Below are 20143 nucleotides of genomic sequence, written 5' to 3'. Positions count from 1 at the left end.
GGCCATATTTAGAGTTTCACTAGAAGTGACACAACATGGTCACTGTGATAATGAAAAGCATAGAAGATCTCAGATTATAAATCCTTCAGACAATTACCTCAGACAGTAATATTCTATTTCTCTGTTAATTATTCTTAGTGTTTGTTTTATTACCAAATTGCTATTGATTAGTCAAGATTTATCAAATGCAAAATTAATCAATTATTTTCTTGGTTCTTTAGTATGTGGACATCATCAGTCTTTTAAACAATAAACAAGTTACAACACAAGTTAAGTTAAAAAGATAAATTTGCTAAAATTAACCTAATTAAACTGTTCCTTGCACATACTGTAGCTCCTCTGGAAGCTTCCTCACTCCACGTTCCTCACAGTGCATTAAATATGCACAAAAGTTTGAAAACACTATAATGACTGAGTTTCACCAGTTTAACTTTTATCACTTTAGTCTAAAGTTGTCTCTGATGTTGCCATGTTTAAACTTTGCTTCCGCTATCGGCACTGGTGGAAGTGTCATATCCTGTGTTAAATATAACGTGTTGACCACATAAAACCCAACGCTGGTTTTATTCAGTTCATTCGTCACTGGTCATGAGTGTTGGTGAAACGGGTAAGAGCATTTACTAATCGATCTTTAGATTCAAAAGTGCATGTATTAATGCAGTCAGTCATTTGGTTGCTGTTGATCTGAAGAGCTTCAACACCATTTGTAATTAAATGAAAACTGATGATTATTTCTATAGATGAAGCTCATATGATTCCTGACATGAGGAATATCTTCTGTTCATCTAATGATCAGTTAATTTACACACACCGATGTTGAGCATTAATAATCTTCAGATGTGCAAAGATCTTATTAACACACAGAGCTGTTTAGGGTGATGAACATACACTGTTTATGAGCATATAAGTGATGTTTAATGCTGTATTATAGATATATGTTATGCTGATGTGGGTCAGAATGGCTCCTCCTCTTCCTCTGATCTTCTTTCTGCTCATGATTCACGGTGAGTCTCTCTTACATTTCAACTTCTGAGGCGCTAAAACAACTAGTTGCTGCTCGATTTTTCCTTTTATTCTGATGTGAAGTTTTTTTTATTTTTTTTATGATGATTAATGAGCAGTTTTCTGTGGTATGTTGATGTATTTAAATATTTAAGTATGTAAATATCCAGTAGTTTTTACTTACGTCACAGTCTTGAACATGAGTTGCTTTTTTTTTTTTTGCTGCTTGCTAGTCAGTGTCAGGTGGTTCAGGGGAGTGTCTTTCTCACTCATCAGAGCATTTGATTGGACAAACATCAGTGTATAGCCAGATCATATATATATATATTCATGTGTTTGAATATTTGATAGTGCAGCATTTTATGACTGACACCTTAGTTCTGTTTTCACACTTCTGTTTCTGTGTGTTTATTTCTGCAACATCCTCCATCAAAGGTCATGAAGTAAATCACACTGAGATCATTTATCACTCTATAGATTCTGAGAAGAGGAGCTTTTATTTCCTGTCATCACTCAAAATATTGAGTTTTTAAATAGTCATAAAGTATTGTCATATTTTCATGGTCTGTTGTAACTGATAAAACAGCATTTTCATTATGATGAATTCTGTGTTTCAGGGGTTTCTAGTGATGATTGGCATGTGAGTTACAGTCCTTCACACATCTGTGCACTAAAGGACTCAACAGTGATAATGAGATGCATTTATACATACCCTACTGGACATCAGATCAAGAAAGTGTTCTGGACTAAAAAAAAAGATACAAAAAAAGATGAAGAGTTTCCAGATCTGTCTAATGACCCTGAATACAGTCAGAGGCTTCAGTATCTGGGAGATAAACAGCAGAACTGCACCATCAGACTGAGTCATGTGACACTGAAGGATTCACGCAAGTACTATTTCAGATTCATCACTGATAAACCTGATGGAAAATGGATTGGTTATGCAGGAGTGACTCTTACTGTCACAGGTGACTTCGATGAGATGTATCTCTTCTTCTGTGCATTATGTTGAATAATAATCAGTGTATGACAGCAGCACTAGATATAATGTGTGTGTTGTGTTCAGATCTTCAGGTGGAGTCTCCTGAGAGAGTGACAGAGGGAGATTCAGTCACTCTGAGATGTAAAAGCAGCTGCACTCTGACTGACAGAGCAACATTCATCTGGTACAGAAACTCACAGCCATTAACTGAGAGAAGAGACAGAAACAATGAACTCCTGCTGCAGTCAGTCAGAAGAGAGGATTCAGGCAGATATAGCTGTGCTGTAGACGGACACACTCACATCTCTCCTGATGTTCAGCTCAATGTCACGTGTGAGAACATATTTGTTTGTTTTTTTAAAAACAGAGATCGTTTAAATGAGATGATTTAAAGATTACATTTTGTCCTGTGTTAGATCCTCCCAGGAGCGTCTCAGTGTCCATCAGTCCATCTGGTGTAATAGTGGAGGGAGATTCAGTGTCTCTGAACTGCATCAGTGACTCAAACCCTCCTGCAGAAATCAGCTGGATTAAAGGAGGAACGATTGTAGGATCTGGAAGAATCTTCAACATCTCAAAGATCAGCTCTGATGACAGTAAAACATACAAGTGCAAGTCCACCAATGAACATGGAGAGAAATACTCTAATAATGTGACTTTAAACGTCATGTGTAAGTTTATTATAAAACATAAGATGCTAATTCTGTTTTGATTAATTTGGTTCATATTAGTCATTTTAAAAATGTGTCAGAGGTCTTAAATAATTTGGTGATTGTTATTAGACCCTCCCAGGAACGTCTCAGTGTTGATGAGTGGATCTGGTGTAATAGTGGAGGGAGATTCAGTGACTCTGAACTGCATCAGTGACTCAAACCCTCCTGCTCTGAACTTCAGCTGGTTTAAAGGAGGAACGATTGTAGGATCTGGAAGAATCTACAACATCTCAAAGATCAGCTCTGATGACAGTGGAGAATACAAGTGCAAGTCCACCAATGAACATGGAGAGAAATACTCTGATAATGTGACATTAAACGTTATGTGTGAGTAAATGATCACCTGCACATTGTTTAAATGTTCTAAATTCAAAATTTTCTAAAATTCATTTAACTTTAATTTTTGTCTGTTTTAGACCCACCCAGAAACGTCTCAGTGTTGATGAGTGGATCTGGTGTAATAGTGGAGGGAGATTCAGTGACTCTGAACTGCATCAGTGACTACGTTTACATGCAGCCAATATCCGGGTTATGGTCGGGTTAGGGGTTTCTAAAAACATTCGGAATTACCCGTTTACATGCGTGAGCAGAGAGAGTTACTCCTGTATACATGGAATTTGTAATCAATGGGCAATATCCCGATGTAAACGGCGACGCACGGTTAGCGTCTGGACGTACGGACAACCTTAAGACGCAATATGCGTCATTTCCGATTCTTCTTCCTGTATCCAAAGACAACAACAACAGCAGCAGCACGCGGATAGTGAATAGTTCGGGGCAGATAGCGATCGCCTTTGTTTGCGCTTTCCTCTTCGCTCCAAAAGTGTGGTGCTGTGCTGCGTCTCGCCATGTTTACCTCTATTTCTTGTTTACTTCCGGTGTACTGCACGCGGGGTTTTGTATGCGCTGTCTCTACTCAAAAGACCAAGATTCCTTGCGAATAGAACATGCGCAGAACACAAATCAATGTTCCTTTTGATGGGGATATGCCGATACGCGTTTACATGACCAAACATTCAGGTTAGAAAAGGGGTACCCCAGGTATAATATCCGGGTTTTTAAAAACCGGGATATGAGCATATCCGGGTTTTTGCCGGTGTTTACATGGCCGTGCGCGACCGGGTTATTGCTAATATCCCGGTTTTGAACGGGTTATTGGCTGCATGTAAACGTAGTCAGTGACTCAAACCCTCCTGCTCTGAACTTCAGCTGGTTTAAGGAGAATGAAACCTCAGCTGTTGGATCTGGACAGAGTTTCAGTGCACTACAGAGTGGACGCTTCTACTGTCAGGCTCACAATCAACATGGATCTCAGAGATCAGACGCTGTAACTGTCACAGGTGAAGCTTTTATTAACACACTCCTGTATCTTCACATCATTCATCAGTTTGGAGAGTTAATCATGATGATCTTCCTCTTTCAGTTCATCATGTTGCTGCTGGGAATGTGATTGTGATCACAGCGGCATCTGGAGGATTATTCATCATCATCACCTTCATCATCATCTTCATTCTCTTTATAATGTGAGCACAATAAAATAAACTGCAGTGATTTTATAAATTCACTTTTGGTCTGATGTAAAAGGAAATTATTCATTTGTGTTTTATTAGTAATCTTCAAAAACAGCATTCATATTTTCATTTAAATTGATACATTTATCCATATGCTGTTAATGTCTGTGATTATAACAGGAAGAAACGAAGGAGTGTTAAATCTGAAGATCTCACAGTGAAAGATGTAAATCTAAACATGATGTCAGAAGAAACAGAGGATCCACGTACAAAGGCAAGTTCTTGCAATAGTCTTTAATGAAGGATTAACACAGGCAGTCTGTCGTGCAACGACACAGAACTGGAATAAACTCACAGTCAGTGGACAGTAGGTCAGCAGATACTGAAGACTCTTGGTGATAGTTTGCAGAGCTGGTAATTCACGTAGGGCAGTAACACAGACCTTGTAAGTGTCCACAAAGCTGCAGAGAGAAAACAGTAGGAGGCCAGCAGGGTGACAGGGCAGAGAAAGCACACAAGACGAGCACAACTCCTCTAGACTAGACAAGATAACACAAGCTAAATCTTCATGGAGATAACATAAAACACAGGCATGACTCACGTACACACGTAATAATCCGACAAAGAACAAGGGGAACAAACGAGAAAGTAATGAGACTAAAGTGAGAACAGGTGTCACAGAGAAGCAGCGAAAGTGCTAATTGCAATGATGAACAGAGAATTGAGAATTTAACAAAACATTTATTTTACAATTCTTATACATTACAACACAATTCCAATATAAATATAACCACAACAATACATGTCACATTAGTGATACTAAAATAAAAATAAAAGATCATCTACAACAAAACAAACTGCATCATTGTAACACCACTGATTTGAAAAAGACATCAAGTCCTTCATCATTTTATAGAATTTAAAATCAATCCACACTCTTGATTTTATCCTGTTTTTTAAAATAGACACAACTTCACATCCTTCTGACCCTTCAATTTTGTTCTTCCTGCTTAAATATATTGCCATTTTTGCTTCACCTATAATTTGCTTCACCTATAAATCTATTTTTTGCTACATACCGGTAACCAAGAATAAAACTCTGAACAGTAAAACATTCATTTAACTTGTTAAACAACAATTTAAGAAAATCAAAAAAAAAAAAAAAAATAACCCAACCTTGAACACTCCATAAAACAATGAAAGATTGTCTCCCTTTTTGTACAAAAAGGACACCCATTAGACACATTAGGATTAATAACACTTATAAAAGCATTGACAGCAACTTCCCCCGTGTAAAATCCTCCATTGAAGATCCCCCACTCTTTTTCCCAAAGGGGGTTTATACAATACTCTCCACACAGGTTTTATACTCTGATCCAAGCCAAGTTTGTCTCTCCAAACAGTGTCTACTCTTCCATCTAAAACTTTCTTATTTAAAACTTTAACACAGTTTCGATACAATTTCTTACGGTCAGCCTCGTGAATACTTAAATCTTCCAAGTTCTCCAACATCCCCCCATTAGCTCCTTTAAAATCAGGAGTAAAGAAAACTTCAGGAAAAGGATCTTTATTGTTTGGAGAAACTTTCCCTTCCCCATAAATCACAAGTAGAAGCTTTTCTTCCATCGTAAGTCTCTGTTTTAAAACCTCCAACAATTTTCTTGCCAATCTTTCCGACTTTAATTTTAGACCAGATGCTACCCCTTGCGAGTTATTTAACTCAGTACCCCCCGAACACAGACTCCGAAACCTCTCTTCTCTTTTTAAAAAAGCTCCACACTCTAAAAAGCCCCTTATAAAAAGGTGTCAGTCCATTCAGTGGAATCTTGTTAGAATCCATTAAAAACAAAGTAAAGTCCAAACCCAGACCTCTAGCTTGTCTTAAAATAGATCCAGCAACATTTCTCCAAACCAGATCCTCTGGACCTGTTAAAAGTCTTTGAATGAACTGTAAATGAAAGGTTGCTCCTCTGCTGACCAGGTGTATCAGTCCTTGTCCCCCTTCCTCTCTAGGAAGATAGAGCACACTCTGCGGTATCCAGTGAAGTTTAGTCCAGAAAAAATCCACTATTACAGCCTGCAGTTTTGCGAGAAGTCCACTTGGCGGCTCAGTACCCGCCAAACGATGCCAGAACGTTGAAGTCACCAGATTATTAATAATTGTCACACGTCCTCTAAAGCAGTGGTTCCCAAACCTGTCCTGCCGGCACCCCAACACTGCACATTTTCTTTGTCTCCCTAAACAAACACACCTGATTCAACTCATCAGCTCATTAACCCATGTGATAATGAGCTGATGAGTTGAATCAGGTGTGTTTGATTAGGGAGACAAAGAAAACGTGCAGTGTTGGGGTGCCGGCAGGACAGGTTTGGGAACCACTGCTCTAAAGGACATTTTTGGCCACAACCATCTCCATTTTTCCAGACGTCCTTTTGTTTTTTCCAAAATCCCTTCCCAGTTTTTTTGGAACATTGAATCATCTCCGAGATAAACCACTTTTCTTCCACTCAAGTCCACCAGGTAGTTTAGGAAGGCATCTACCTTCCCATTTTCCGCCTACAATGGCTTCACTCTTACACCAGTTTACTTTAGCTGAAGACAATTGACCAAACTCATTTAAAATTACCTGTAAAGTGTTTACCTCCTCTTGATTTTTTATCATAACTACAATATCGTCAGCATAAGCTGATAACTTAATCTTACACCCAGATTGCGGTATACTCCACCCATCAATGTTTGCCCTAATCCTTAACAGCAGAGGTTCAATGGCTAAAGCATACAACATGCCAGAAAGTGCACACCCTTGTCTAATACCTCTTGTAATTTTAAAAGGAGCACTCAAACCTCCATTTATTTTGAGTATACTCTCAATGTTTGCATACAACACCCCAATCATTTTAATAAAACCCGGGCTGAAACCAAACTCACTCAGAGTCTTCCAGAGGTACTTATGCTCAACCCGGTCAAAGGCTTTTTCCTGGTCTAAGGAAATAAGGCCAAAATCTAAACCCAATGATCCAGAGACGTCCAAAATATCTCTAATTAAATGAATGTTGTCAAATATCGATCTATTGGGAACACAGTATGTCTGGTCTATATGTATGACCCCACCAATCACTTCTCTCAACCTGACTGCTAAGGCTTTAGATAGGATTTTTATATCAGAGCATAAGAATGACACAGGTCGCCAGTTCTTTATGTTTCTGAGGTCTCCTTTTTTCGGTAACAGGGTGATCACTGCTCTCCGGCAGCTTGTCGGCAGCGACCCTCTGGTCAAGCTGTCATTAATCACCTCCAGAAGATCATCACCCAAAACTGCCCAGAGTGATTTATAAAACTCAACAGGAATTCCGTCGATCCCTGGAGCTTTCCCGCACTCCATACTCTTTAGGGCGTTATACAGCTCACCTTTCGTAAAAGGTTTTTCCAGCTCAGTGTTTGCTTCATCCGGAACTTTAGGCAGACTCACATAAAACTTACTGGCTATATCGTTCACCTCCACGTGACCACTCTTATATAACTCAGAATAAAAACCTACCGCTCTTTTTCTTATTTCCTTAGCCTCAAGTCCAAAAAAGAAACTGGTTGGGCCATCCATCTGTGCTACACTCTGAAAACGCGAGCGTACCAGAGCACCCTGTGCTTTAACCCCCAACATATCATCTAAAATTTTCTTTTTATCCTTTAAAATTTTGACACATTCTCTGTCTCTAACAGATTCCATTAAATTTTGCATTTCAATTATCTCTTTCTCTAGATCTTTCAGGGATCGGGAAATGTCTCTCGAAACATTGAACGTATACATACGGCACAGTTGCTGTATCTCTATTTTTGCAATGTCCCACCATTGTTGCAAAGAGTCAAAGGATGACTTCTTATTCTTAAACTGTTGCCAAAAATGGCCAAACACCTCACAAAAAAAATTTATCTTGCAATAAAACCGTATTAAAATGCCAATAAGCACTTCTTGGCTTTACATTAGTGATAAAAACATTACAACTGACTAGACCATGATCTGAGAAACCCACATGAGAAATTGCACATTGTTTAATAATATTAAAATGATGTTTAAAACAATACCACCTGTCCAGTCTAGCCATTGTCACATAATGTTCCCTCACTTGTGTCCATGTGTACTGCCTCTGAGTTTTATTTAGAACCCTCAAAATGTCATACAATTCACATTCTTTCAGAATTACTTTTAAAACACACTGCGAAGGCATATGTGGTTCTTTGTGATTTCTATCAATTTTATCATCTTCTGTACAATTAAAATCACCCCCTAGAAATAAAAACTCTTCAGACTTACAACTCTTCACAATATCTCTAACTTTATTTAAAAACATCACTCTTTCACTTCCCAATACTGGAGCATACACATTTATAAATACAACAGAAAAATGTTCAAACTCAAGCCGTAACTTCAGCAACTCTCCCCCGACTACATGCTCTATTTCACATGAGACTGGATTTATATTATTTCTTAGTAAAATTGCTACACCTCCACAAGTGGTAGTCTTGTGACTCACTATCACCTTTCCTTCCCATTCCATCATCCATTCACTTTCATTTTTTATATCCCTATGTGTTTCTTGAAGAAACATAACATCAATCTTTTTTTGTCTTATCAACTCATAAAGTATTGCTCTTTTCCTAAAATCCCTTGCACCATTCATGTTCAGCCTGCCCAGTCTTAAATTACTCATAAATAAATGAGAAAAAAAGAAACTGTGCAAAACAAAAACAAGAAGTTGACAAACAATATGCTTCAACTGTGCCGATTTGCAATTTAAGGTGATTTTTTTAAACTGCGAAACTATTTTTCCGTGCCTGACCAGCTCTCTTTGGATCACTTAATCCTTTATAAAAGGTGGAACATTCGACAACAAGATCTTTTTCGCCGGTTGAATCAAAGGCATTACCGGTGCAGGGTTGCCAACTCTCACGCATCTGGCGTGACAGTCACGCATTCAGCCTCAATCTCACGCTCTCACGCTTAACAAAGAAATCTCACGCTAAATTAGACATTCTTCTGTGCTGTATTTTTTTTTACTCGTGTGCACTAAATTTCAGAATTACTATAAACAATTCAGGCTCTTAACTACTGGATGGACCACTATTTATGGCGCAAATTAGTTAAAATCTCCCGGAATCTAGAGCGAGCACGCATGCGAGACAGAGACTAAACCGTAGCGCACACACGGCGTACGGCAGCGTTGAGCATTGTAGCCAATCACTGACATGTCTGTTGAACGCATTGGCCAATCAGAGGCGTTTAAATTAGTCGCTGTCCTGAAGATGTGTTTTGCGCGAGCTCACCGAGTTCTACACTTTCGCAAACCTGTCATTATTATTGCCTATAAACTTAAGATGCAAATAAAAGATTCACTGCAATGTATTTGATTAGGGCTGTGCGATATATATCGTGAGATTGTTATGCGCATCTCGTCAGTAAAGCCGGTTCCTTGATTAGTAGTAAATCGCCATCACCTGCTTTCAGATGGAGCGGCATTTACTACAAAGAGCCGTAATTAACTGACAAGCTGAGCCAAATCACATCAATATCGCGGACGTATCGCCAGCGATACTTAATGCGATATGGCTCAGCTTGTCAGTTAACTACGGCTCTTGCACAGCAAAAACTCCAGTGTTAAATTAACACTCCTGGGAGTGTATGAGTCCACACTCAAGAGTGTTTAAGTTAATGAGATAATTAAGTGATTAATTTAGTGATGATTGAACATTATTGAAGACACCTGATGTTAACAAGCAGATTCTTGTTAACATCAGGTGTCTTGCAGATTCCTGTGTCTAGCAGACACAGCCCGCAGGCCAAAGCTCTCGCACTCCACACTCCACACCCGTTCAGCTCAGACGCTCACGCATGCGCACAGAGAGAGAGAGAGAGAGAGAGAGAGAGAGAGAGAGAGAGAGAACAAACCCAGCTCATGACACATGACTTCACAAAAGCAGAGAATGAATCGATCAGCCGTTATCTGTGTTTCAGACTGTAACTGTACGGGAAACTAACATTACCAATTGTTAGTCTGTATAAATTGTTAGTCTTTATTAATAATATCCAGTAAAAACATTCATAAACTAATATGTCTTTCTTTTTAGACCAGTGATTCTCAAACTGTATGTACAGCGCCCTCAGGTGGTGTGACACATGAAGAAAGAAATCACTTTTGACATGAAACAAAATCACTTATTTTTTTTGCATGGTTTCGTTAAAATTTCTGATATAGTTACAGTTTTAATATAGATTTATTTTCTAATAATGTGATAATCATTAGTATATTTACAGTACAATCAGTTTGATTATTTCACTTCTGATACTCATTCTGTCCTTTTCTTCTCCTGCAATCAACAAGCCTCTTTCTGAACCGGATTCAGCCAATGGCGCTCTGTATGCCAATGTGAAACTCAGAAGATTCAGAGGAAAAACTCCTGAATCCAGAGATACTGAGGAGATCCAGTACACAACTGTCCAACATCACAGAAAGACAAAGATGAAGAGAGCAGAGGAGAATGAATGTCAATATGATGAAATAAGAGTTCATCAGCCTGATGCTGCAGTGAGGTGAGAAAAACAACTTAACCAGTACCAACTTAACCAGCACCAGCTTCACCAGTAACAACCTAACCAGTGCCAATTTAACCAGTACCAACTAAACCAGTACCAGCTTCACCAGTACCAACTTAACCAGTACCAATTTAAACAGTAACAGCTTAACCAGCACCAGTTTAACCACTAACTTAACCAGTGCAACTTAACCAGCACCAACTTAACCAGCAGCATCATAACCAGTACCAGTTTAACCAGTGCAAATTAACCAGCACCAGCTTTACCAGCACCATCATAACCAGTACCAGTTTAACCACTAACTTAACCAGTGCAGCTTAACCAGCACATGTTATATCAGCTATAATATTGTTTTGCTCCTGTTTTTTTAGGAGCTGATTTTTAGGCGATCAACTGTTCAGATTGTGAAAGATTCATCAGTGATCTACAGCAGCGTCAAATGAGTGACAGAAGCCTGTGTTCAGATATCAATCTAGACTAGAAAGTGGATTATTGGATTGTGGAATAATTTACCCCTCTGTTCAGACCACAACCAATACAAAAAGGTTCATCACCCACATTAAGACTCTTTCATTCTCTTTGACACTTTGTGAGAGAGTGACAGTCATTGTTTCTTGTGTATTTGATGCTTCGGTTACTTTGTTCTATATATATATATATATCAGAATTTTTGGTATTCAGTTTTAGGCATAAGCTTAGAAATCAAATAAACTTAAGAGAGAAATACATTTACAATCTGAACAATCTTGTTCACATTTTATACATCACAATCTCATCTCCACAAACAGCATTACCAGCTTCAGTTTTTACCATAGACTGTAAAAAATATGGACAAAGCGTCTGTGACGTCACCCATAGACTTTATGAAGAACGGTTTTGAGGCCGTTTATGGGGGGTATGGGTGGCGCCATCTTGGAAAATCTTGGGAAATCCTAACCCCGCCCACCTTCTGGCCAATCCATATATGGGTAAAAGGGCGGGCTTTGTGTGAGACTGAGCCGGCCGGTGGACCCGCCTCTTCGGCCAAGCAGTGGTATATTATTATAATAACAATATAACAATAATAAATCATGTAAATTTATATATTTCAAAATATTCTTACATAGGCTATATAAAATAAAATTACGCAACCCTGTCTCTTTTTGTTACATTTTTTTCACTTTTTCACTTTTTGTTAAATTCAGTTTTTAAAAGGTATAAGAAGAAGAATACAAGTCAAGAAATAAAGTAAACGATTCAGTCAAACATACAGCAGGCTACAACGTTAAAGTTAAATAGCCTAAATATATAAAGTTATGAAACTTCACTTTGCCCTCAGCCAAAACGATTTGCCAAGGAACAAATTATAGATTAATGAGACCAAAGATCGCCCGTTAGATATACACAAGACGAATTATTCTCATGTTTAACCACTAGACTAAAGACATCAGGTCCAGCGCCGAACGTCAGAAGCACTAGCCGAGGTAAGGCTGTTCTCGGCGGGGTACATGAGCGCTGAGCGCCCGGTGATCGCTGGATCTCACAGCTACGAAACCGTTAGATAACATTTTTAAATAGGCGCTATCTTTATAAATAAACCACAGATTTGAGCTTTAAACAACTACATTGTCGACTGAAAAACTCTTAAAACTACATTTCGTGACACAATAACAGTAGTATTTTTAAATTTCGCGGCCTTTCTCCTCTGCATTTATTATGTCTATGGGTAAAGTACCTCGGACGCTAACTTATCCGAGGCGATTTAATGCTAACTGTTGCAGTGCCACTGCCCACAAACATTGATGCTAAATAGTGCTAACTACGTGAAATAGTAGTGGAATGTCACTTACCGGAAAAACTGGAGCAAAGTCCTCCTACAGTGTCAGTTAGTGCAGTTTATAGCAGAGCAACCCATTTTATGTACGATATTTCAATACAAATGTTCAGAAAGGATACAGAGGTGGTATGATGTGTTGTGTCAGATCATGGCCGAGACGTCAAATTTCAGGAATTCCACTTGGCGCAGCCTATGCTCGTTATCAGCTGTCAATCAAGCTGTAAATCAAAGTTAACCACGCCCTTATTTGTCATACATTTTATATCTAAATACGATCTAAACTAACGAGTTAGAAAAAAATTCACCCCCCTCACAGTTGTCAGGCACTCGGAACCTATCGAAAAATACAATTAAAGTCCATGGGACCAACCTGTAAAAACATGAATTTATGCTGTGAAAACGGACATTTTAACATGGGGGTCTATGGACATTTGCTCCCTTTTGGGACCTGCCCCTAGCGGATTTTCGATGTATTACAGTTTTTCGCACTTCCAGGTAGGTTTCATTTTTCAGATTAGAATGTTGCCGCTTGGTTATTACTAACCAGACTGACTTTATTCCAGAGTCTACAGAAGCCTATGTGGAGACTGCAGACCTGGAGCGGGTAGATATACGGCCCAGGCAGTTTTACGCCCCTGTTGTTCCTGATGCATGTCCAAATTGGATATACGACAAAATAACATCATTAAATCAACGCTTGAAACTTACACATTAATAACTGTCCAGGTCCGTCCTGTCCATAGACTTTGACTAATTTAGTGTTTTTTGTTAATTTAAATATAAACATTACTAGTGTAACGATAGACAGTTGAATGGTCTGCAATACAGATTAAAATATCTGTAGATATTCAGTTGGGCTTCACTCTCTTCACTCAGCCTACAGAAGACTATTTGTTTTTGTTAATTAAAAAATTAATTACACACATAGTTGGATCAGATGACAAGTAATGATATATGACCTACTGTAGAATAGTTATATACAGGAAACTGAGTGATATATGTAGTTGTGTAATTAATATAAAGTTACATTTAGATATTAACCATATTTAGCCCATTAGACAGTGTAATCATAAGGATCCTCGATGAAATATCTGCTGTAATATTCTCTATTGGTCATCATACAGCTACACAACAGTGTCCTACATAGCATTTTATGAAGACAAACACAATTTATCCCATTTCTAAAATTCCAAGGGCCATTTAGAAGAAAGAGACAATATTGTTGTTCACAAAAAGTTATTTATTAACACTATTTATGAATTATGATGACCTCCTATGGCTTGCCACTCTTCTTTAACTGTTTTTCTATCCCGTCAAAGTGCTCACGCTCACTGATAAAAAAATAAAAAAAGAAGCAAAAGTTGGATGGAATTATTTTTTTTTATTATTTTAAGAAAAATGTCAATTAAGATATAAATGAGATAATTAGATCATCTCATTTATAAAAAATAAATCACACATTTCCAATATCTACTGTAACATTGCCCCAGACACCATGTGGAGTGTTTTAATGCAAGGGAACAAAAATTATATATTGCCATATCTAGTAGACCCATCTATTGACATATAGAAATGGACTGATGTCTACCCTTAGCTAATCATTTATAAATAATAAATGTTGTATCATTGTTAAACAACAATACATTTAGCAGATTATTTAACATACCTCAGTTTGTGTCGTTTACTGTACAGCCTCCCCCTACTGGACGCATCAGGAACAACAGGGGCGTAAAACTGTAAATCTCCCGGCTCCAGGTCTGCAGCCTCACCATACTCACTGAAGCTCTTATTGAGAATTAACAGAGCTTTAGATGATGATGCTTTATTGAAAATAATAGTTTAGTTTGATGTCACCAGTATTGTGATCAGTGTTTATTTTTGTTAGGCAGTTTGATGGCTTTTTAACATTAGAATATTGTTTTGTTTGTTTTGTTGTCTGTAACTGTGCTTGGACAAAACAGTAAAAGAAAGCTTGTTGATGATAAAGATCATGTTGTGACCTGAATCACTGATCTAATTCAGAGTAAACTCTTTGACTCCATTGGTGATTATTTTTGTCATATTATATATTAAGTGTTCATGTGACTGCATGTCCTAATATGATTCTGTCATAGTGTCTAAAAGTTCTTCATGTGAAATATTTTTTTTAAAAAGTAAAAAATTGGAACATCTGATTTGAATCATGGCAATGTTGACGGTGACAATTTTGAGATTAATATCAATAACCCACTTTTAATTAGGGATGAGATTTGTGACTTACTTCACTAAATGATGAAGTGCACAGTCAGTGAATTTGGATTTGGATTTGTTTGTATTGCTCTCTGACAACAAGATTAACATTTGAAATAACTAACATAACTAATTGTGTTTCGGTTTAGAGACTTTAATGCTTGTTTCTCGACAACAGTAACTGTGCAACAAAATAAAATAAAATAAAAAATAAATCAGTGCATATCCCACCACAAAAACGACAAATGATTAACTTATTAATTCAAATTGGAGGAAAACTTAGAACCTGACTTTCGTTAATTGATGGACAGGTGAACACACATAAAAAATAACATTAAATTGATGATGAAACTAAGCTATTAAAATGACACTCTGACAGCACCACCTACAGGTCAGGACACACTCCTACAATAGTCTAATGCACCATACATACATAATGCACCAAATATGGGTTCAATTATTTTATTTTATTTTTTATTTAGTTTAAAGAAATCTGTGAAATGTCCAGCCCATTTAGTTTAGTTTAACATACACTATTTTTCATCACACATATTTTACACACCATTGTTGTTCTAATTTTGAAGAATCTGATGTTTAGATTTCAAATGTGTTGTGGTTCTAATCATCTTACAATTACACATGTTTGTCTAGGGGTGTGTTTTCTCACACACACAATCGAGTCCAGCAGCAAACACTGAGAAGTGCTCCTGATGCTGCCGTCTCTCCTGTGGTTAATCGATCTGTTCCCATATAAACAGCTATTGCTGCTCCTCCTATTTTTAGTCAATTTTTTTGGTATGTTTAACTCAAACAATCAAGTAAATGATATTCAGAGATTTTATTAAGTTAATAAAGTTAAATATTACTGTAATAATTACTAAGTCACATAATTATTTTTAGAGTGCATATAAACAGCTATTGCTGTTCCTAACACTCCTACAGCTGCTCCAGTCACAAGCTTGTTGAGAAAAATGTTATTCAGAGTCTCCTTATGGTCCTGCTCTCTGTATCTCTCATATACATTCTTTCTCCTCAGTGACTCAATCTTTTCCAGAAGCTCAGTGACCTGAGATCCATCTTTATCTTTGTTGTTAAAAACATGAAAACCTCCTGAACACTGATCAACCACTGAACGCAGTGTTTTACATTCTCCTATAATCTTCTATTAGGCCTTGTATCTGATCTCCGTGAGTAAAGAGCACTATTGTGTGTTTTAAGACCTTTTCTCCAAAATTCTCCTGGATCCATTTCACAGCTGTAACGACCTCCTCTGTGAACTTCACACCCAGTTTGATCACCAGCAGAAACACATCAACACCATGATGTGTACAGTCAAATATCTGCTCGATTTTGCTCTGAACGCCTCTTATGACTGTATCAGAGAGTCCTACAGTGTTGATGACATTGATTGTTCGTCCATCCACCTCTGTATGCGCCAGTGTACAAATCTTGGTCTCAGACTCTTTCTCTGTCCACCCAGGATGGTGTTTCCTGACACACTCTTTCCTGCTCCAGTCGAGCCCAACAGCACAATATTCAGAACTGACACTGTAAATGAGATGAGCAAGATAGATAGTTAGATAGATAGACAGACTAATGACTTACTTTGAAGAGGTATTTCCATGCTGATCCTCAGTATCTTGCCTGTCAGTGAAATCCGTGTTAATGTTTTTTCCTCTTAAGGCACGGATGCGTAACGAAAAAGCGAAACGAAAAAGCGAATAGTTTGTGTGCAATTGCTGATAAAGCACCAATTTAAAGTAAGTCAAGGGTCAAGAGCACAACTAAAGCAAACACTGATCTCCATGATGGTGACCTCAAACTAAACATTTTCAATAAAACATCAACATCTAAACCTCTGTTAATTCTCAATAAGAGCTTCTGTAGATGTGTGACAGAAATAAAGTCAGTCTGGTTAGTAATAAGTGAAGCTGGTAATGCTGTTTGTGGAGTTGTTTCATCAGATCTTGAGTTAATGTCTTTTATCTTCAGTTCATCTAAGGCTGTGTCTGAATAAAGTTTTAGTTTGTGTTCTTATTACTCTTTCGAAAGATGATTGAAAGAATGTTTCAGGAACATCACACTAACCTGTAAATAACATTCTAGTAACATTAAGGAAACTGGACATTTTATGTTCTTGTAATGTTAGAAATCAACGTTCCTATAATGTTGAATTTTAAATCAAAATTAAGTTGAAAGAACGTTTGAGGAACATTATCCCTTTTAAAACACGTTCCTCTAACGTCAAGAAAACTGGACATTTTTCACGTTCTCAGAACCAACACTTAATATATTTGGAGAACGTTCTTATAACAAAAGTCTGTTAGCTGGGAAGTTAACTTGAAACCCTATCAAACCTACAAGGATACACTACAAAGTGAAACTCAGTTCTTTACGTAATTTAATATTGACTGAAAAATATTACAAAAGTATTACTTGACTTAAAGATTCAATACATTTTTAGAAATTAAACTTAACGTTATTAACATAAACATGCCTAATAATGAAAACTGTAGTATTTTTTAAATGTGTCTGTACAGTATGTCTTATCTACGACATTCCTTCCTTGTGTAACATGTATAGCTTAACTGTGTTTGTGTGCATTAAAGAATTTAAAGAAAAATACTTTAAATTGATAACACTTGAAAACAGTATTTTAAAAAAAGAAGAAAAAAACATTGCATATTTGAATGCTTGTAGTTGTTTTTCAGTATGTATGTACTGCAAAGTGAAAGTTTATTCTACACTACTACAGGGTACAAATTAATTTTTACTTTTCATTTACTTTACTTGTCAGTAAAATAGAGGTTGTATCTCATCAAAAGAAGTTTCTCAAATCGCTTGCTGGAAAGTATGTTTCTCTTTGTGGTCAGCACAAGATAGCCTAAACTGAAAAGTCTTTCTAGAGAAGCACTCGATGGTGTTGCAGTGTTGTACTTGAGTGAGATGACTTTAATGTTTCGACAAAGTCGACAAGGGCAGCATTTCCTCCACCACATACGCTGCTACACCTCTCTTCACCTGTCCAGAAGTTACCTTACCTCCCGATCCTGAACAAAAACCCAGTCTAGCTTGTTTAGGCGAGGTTGCACCGCTCTCGTCTCGGGCGTGGGTATCCTCCTTGGCGACGAGTTTTGTCACAGAATGCATTCTGTTCAAGTGCTTCAACAAATTGCTGGTCGAGTTAATAGTGGTAGAAAGTTATTTAGATATTGTGCACAGTTTGCATTTAACAGTTATATTTTTGCTTTTACATTCAATGAAATGAAAATAATGTTTATGTTTCCACTTGAGGAAACAACTACCACACTCGTCTGCGTCCATTTCAGCAGCACACGTTCTCCAGTGATTCACTAAAGCGCTTGCTCATTAACTGACACAGCCGCGCCAAACGTGATTAGAAATGCATTTTACTTAATAGTTTTTCTTAACAATGCATTTGTAACACAGCAACTCAATATTATTAACATCAGTAACTAACCAAATTACATAAATGTTAAATGTAATGCGTCACATAACTGCATTATCAGAAAAAGTAATTAAAATACAGTAACGCGTTATACCCAACTCTGTTTATAAGGTCCAAGATCAATTATAACACTAATCATAATTATGGTGACTTCAAAATAATTACAGTACTAAACAATATAATTCCTTACAGTGGCATGGTTAAAGACAACTTTATAATTTGAATTCACAGTAAAACAAGAGCAGTAAATTACTGTGATGTAAGCATCATTTTGCTGTTGTTGGTTATTTTTTTTCTTCATCTACTTGGAATCTCGAACTGAAACTGTAATTTGAAATTTTGAGAGGATTGCTGCTATTCCTCTTTCAATTAAAGCTCTAGTTAGAGGCAGTCCACATACAGAAGAGAGCATTACTGCACCTCCAGCAGTTACTGCTCCTATGATTAAAACTTCAGACACTGTCAGTCCAGCAGAGGCAAGAAGTACACCTCCAGCGGTTACTGCTCCTGAGATTAAAGCTGTGCGTAGTGACGCTCCACCAGTAGCGGCCAGTGCTGCACCTCCAACTCCTGCTCCTGCTACGCTTGCTCCCAGTATGACTGTCTCTTTAACCTTGTTCCACAGCCTCATTCTTTCATCCTCCCTTACCCTTTCTTCCTCTTCCAACTTCCGTTTCTTCTCTTCCTCTCTCTGCATCTTCTCTTCTTCCTCTATTTTCCTCTGAGCTTCCTTGTACATCTTATTTGAGTAATGCTCTCCTCCGTTCTCCTTCGTCATTCTCATTCTCACATCTTCTCCAGCAGTTCAGTGACCTGTGATCGATTATCTTCATCTGCGTTATTGAACACACAATAACCACCTTCACATTGTCTGACTAGCTTTTTAAAATGCTTATTTTCTGCCAGAATCTCCTCCATGGGCATTTTTAACTGATCTCCTCTAGTGAACAGAACGATTGTGTAACATGCAGCTTTTTCTCCAAAGTTCTTCTGAATCAACTTTACAGTGTTCTTCTCCTCATCTGTGAACTTCACATCCAGTCTGATGACCAGCAGAAACACTTGAGGGCCAGGAGCAGACAGGATGACACACTTTTCAATCTCATTATTTAGATCTACTTCACTGATTTTTGTATCAAACAGTCCTGGAGTGTAAATTACTGAGATGATTCGACCCTCTACCCTCTGCTTATACTGTTGGCAAGTCTTAGTCACAGATTCAGTACAAAATTCTTCTTTAAAAACCTTTCGTCCCAGGATGGTGTTTCCTGTTGCACTCTTTCCAGCTCCAGTTTTACCAACCATCACGATCCTGAGATCTGTGTGCTCACCAGGTTTAGAGTGCTTTATAGACTCTGAGACTGAGGCATAGACAGCTTTAGAGCAGAAAAAATAAGATCAAATTTACATTTCAAGAAATGTGTCATGATATTTGGGAAAAGTGTAATAAAATGCAATGTCTTACCTGTAGGGTTTGATTGTTGTTCTGTCGCTGTCATTTGTTTCTTCTGGCCCAGTTTTCCTGTTCCACTCGTTTTCCAGCATTTTTCCGGTTTCTGGCCTCTATTCTCTCCTGTTTTTTCCAATAAGCTTAGTGATTTCACTGATTGTTCATTCACCTCCTCTTCATCATTCTTGTTTTCTTGTGGAACTCTAGAACATCTGTCTTGCATTCTCTCAGTTTTGTTTGTTTCATGAGAAATAAAATATTTCTTTTCAAGCACAATATTTGTGTCTTTGACAAATCGTTTTTCTTTTAATTTATGCAATTCACTTATTTCCTGGACTATTTTTATTCGCTGTTTCTCTTGCTCTTCTTTTCTGTCATTTTCTT

The 20143-nt window shown here is 37.5% G+C and overlaps 3 protein-coding genes across 3 annotated transcripts; 2 read left to right on the top strand and 1 right to left on the bottom strand.

Moving 5' to 3' along the window:
• Positions 1-958: 958 nt before the first annotated feature.
• On the top strand, positions 959-4147 carry LOC307149080 (uncharacterized protein; the record flags this gene model as incomplete). The annotated part of the gene is made up of 4 exons (XM_079855124.1): positions 959-1004; positions 1620-1970; positions 2069-2315; positions 3907-4147. The coding sequence occupies 4 exons, from the start codon at positions 959-961 to the stop codon at positions 4145-4147; spliced, it is 885 nt and encodes a 294-aa protein (XP_079711250.1).
• On the top strand, positions 3229-11816 carry LOC307152771 (uncharacterized protein). The gene is made up of 5 exons (XM_079861691.1): positions 3229-4037; positions 4121-4220; positions 4389-4482; positions 10584-10792; positions 11167-11816. Coding segments are annotated over exons 2-5 (312 nt in total). The 5' UTR covers positions 3229-4037; positions 4121-4218; the 3' UTR covers positions 11174-11816.
• A 7279-nt stretch (positions 11817-19095) lies between these two features.
• Positions 19096-19797, bottom strand: LOC307152750 (GTPase IMAP family member 9-like; the record flags this gene model as incomplete). Its single annotated transcript, XM_079861656.1, has 2 exons — positions 19775-19797; positions 19096-19628 (listed from the first exon to the last, which is right to left on the bottom strand). The coding sequence occupies exon 2, from the start codon at positions 19612-19614 to the stop codon at positions 19096-19098; it is 519 nt and encodes a 172-aa protein (XP_079717782.1). The 5' UTR covers positions 19615-19628; positions 19775-19797.
• Positions 19798-20143: the final 346 nt, after the last annotated feature.

This window comes from Squalius cephalus, assembly GCF_949319135.1.
Source record: "Squalius cephalus genome assembly, chromosome: 2".
NCBI classification, from domain to species: Eukaryota; Metazoa; Chordata; class Actinopteri; order Cypriniformes; family Leuciscidae; genus Squalius; species Squalius cephalus.
This window is presented reverse-complemented; position numbering and strand designations above follow the sequence as displayed.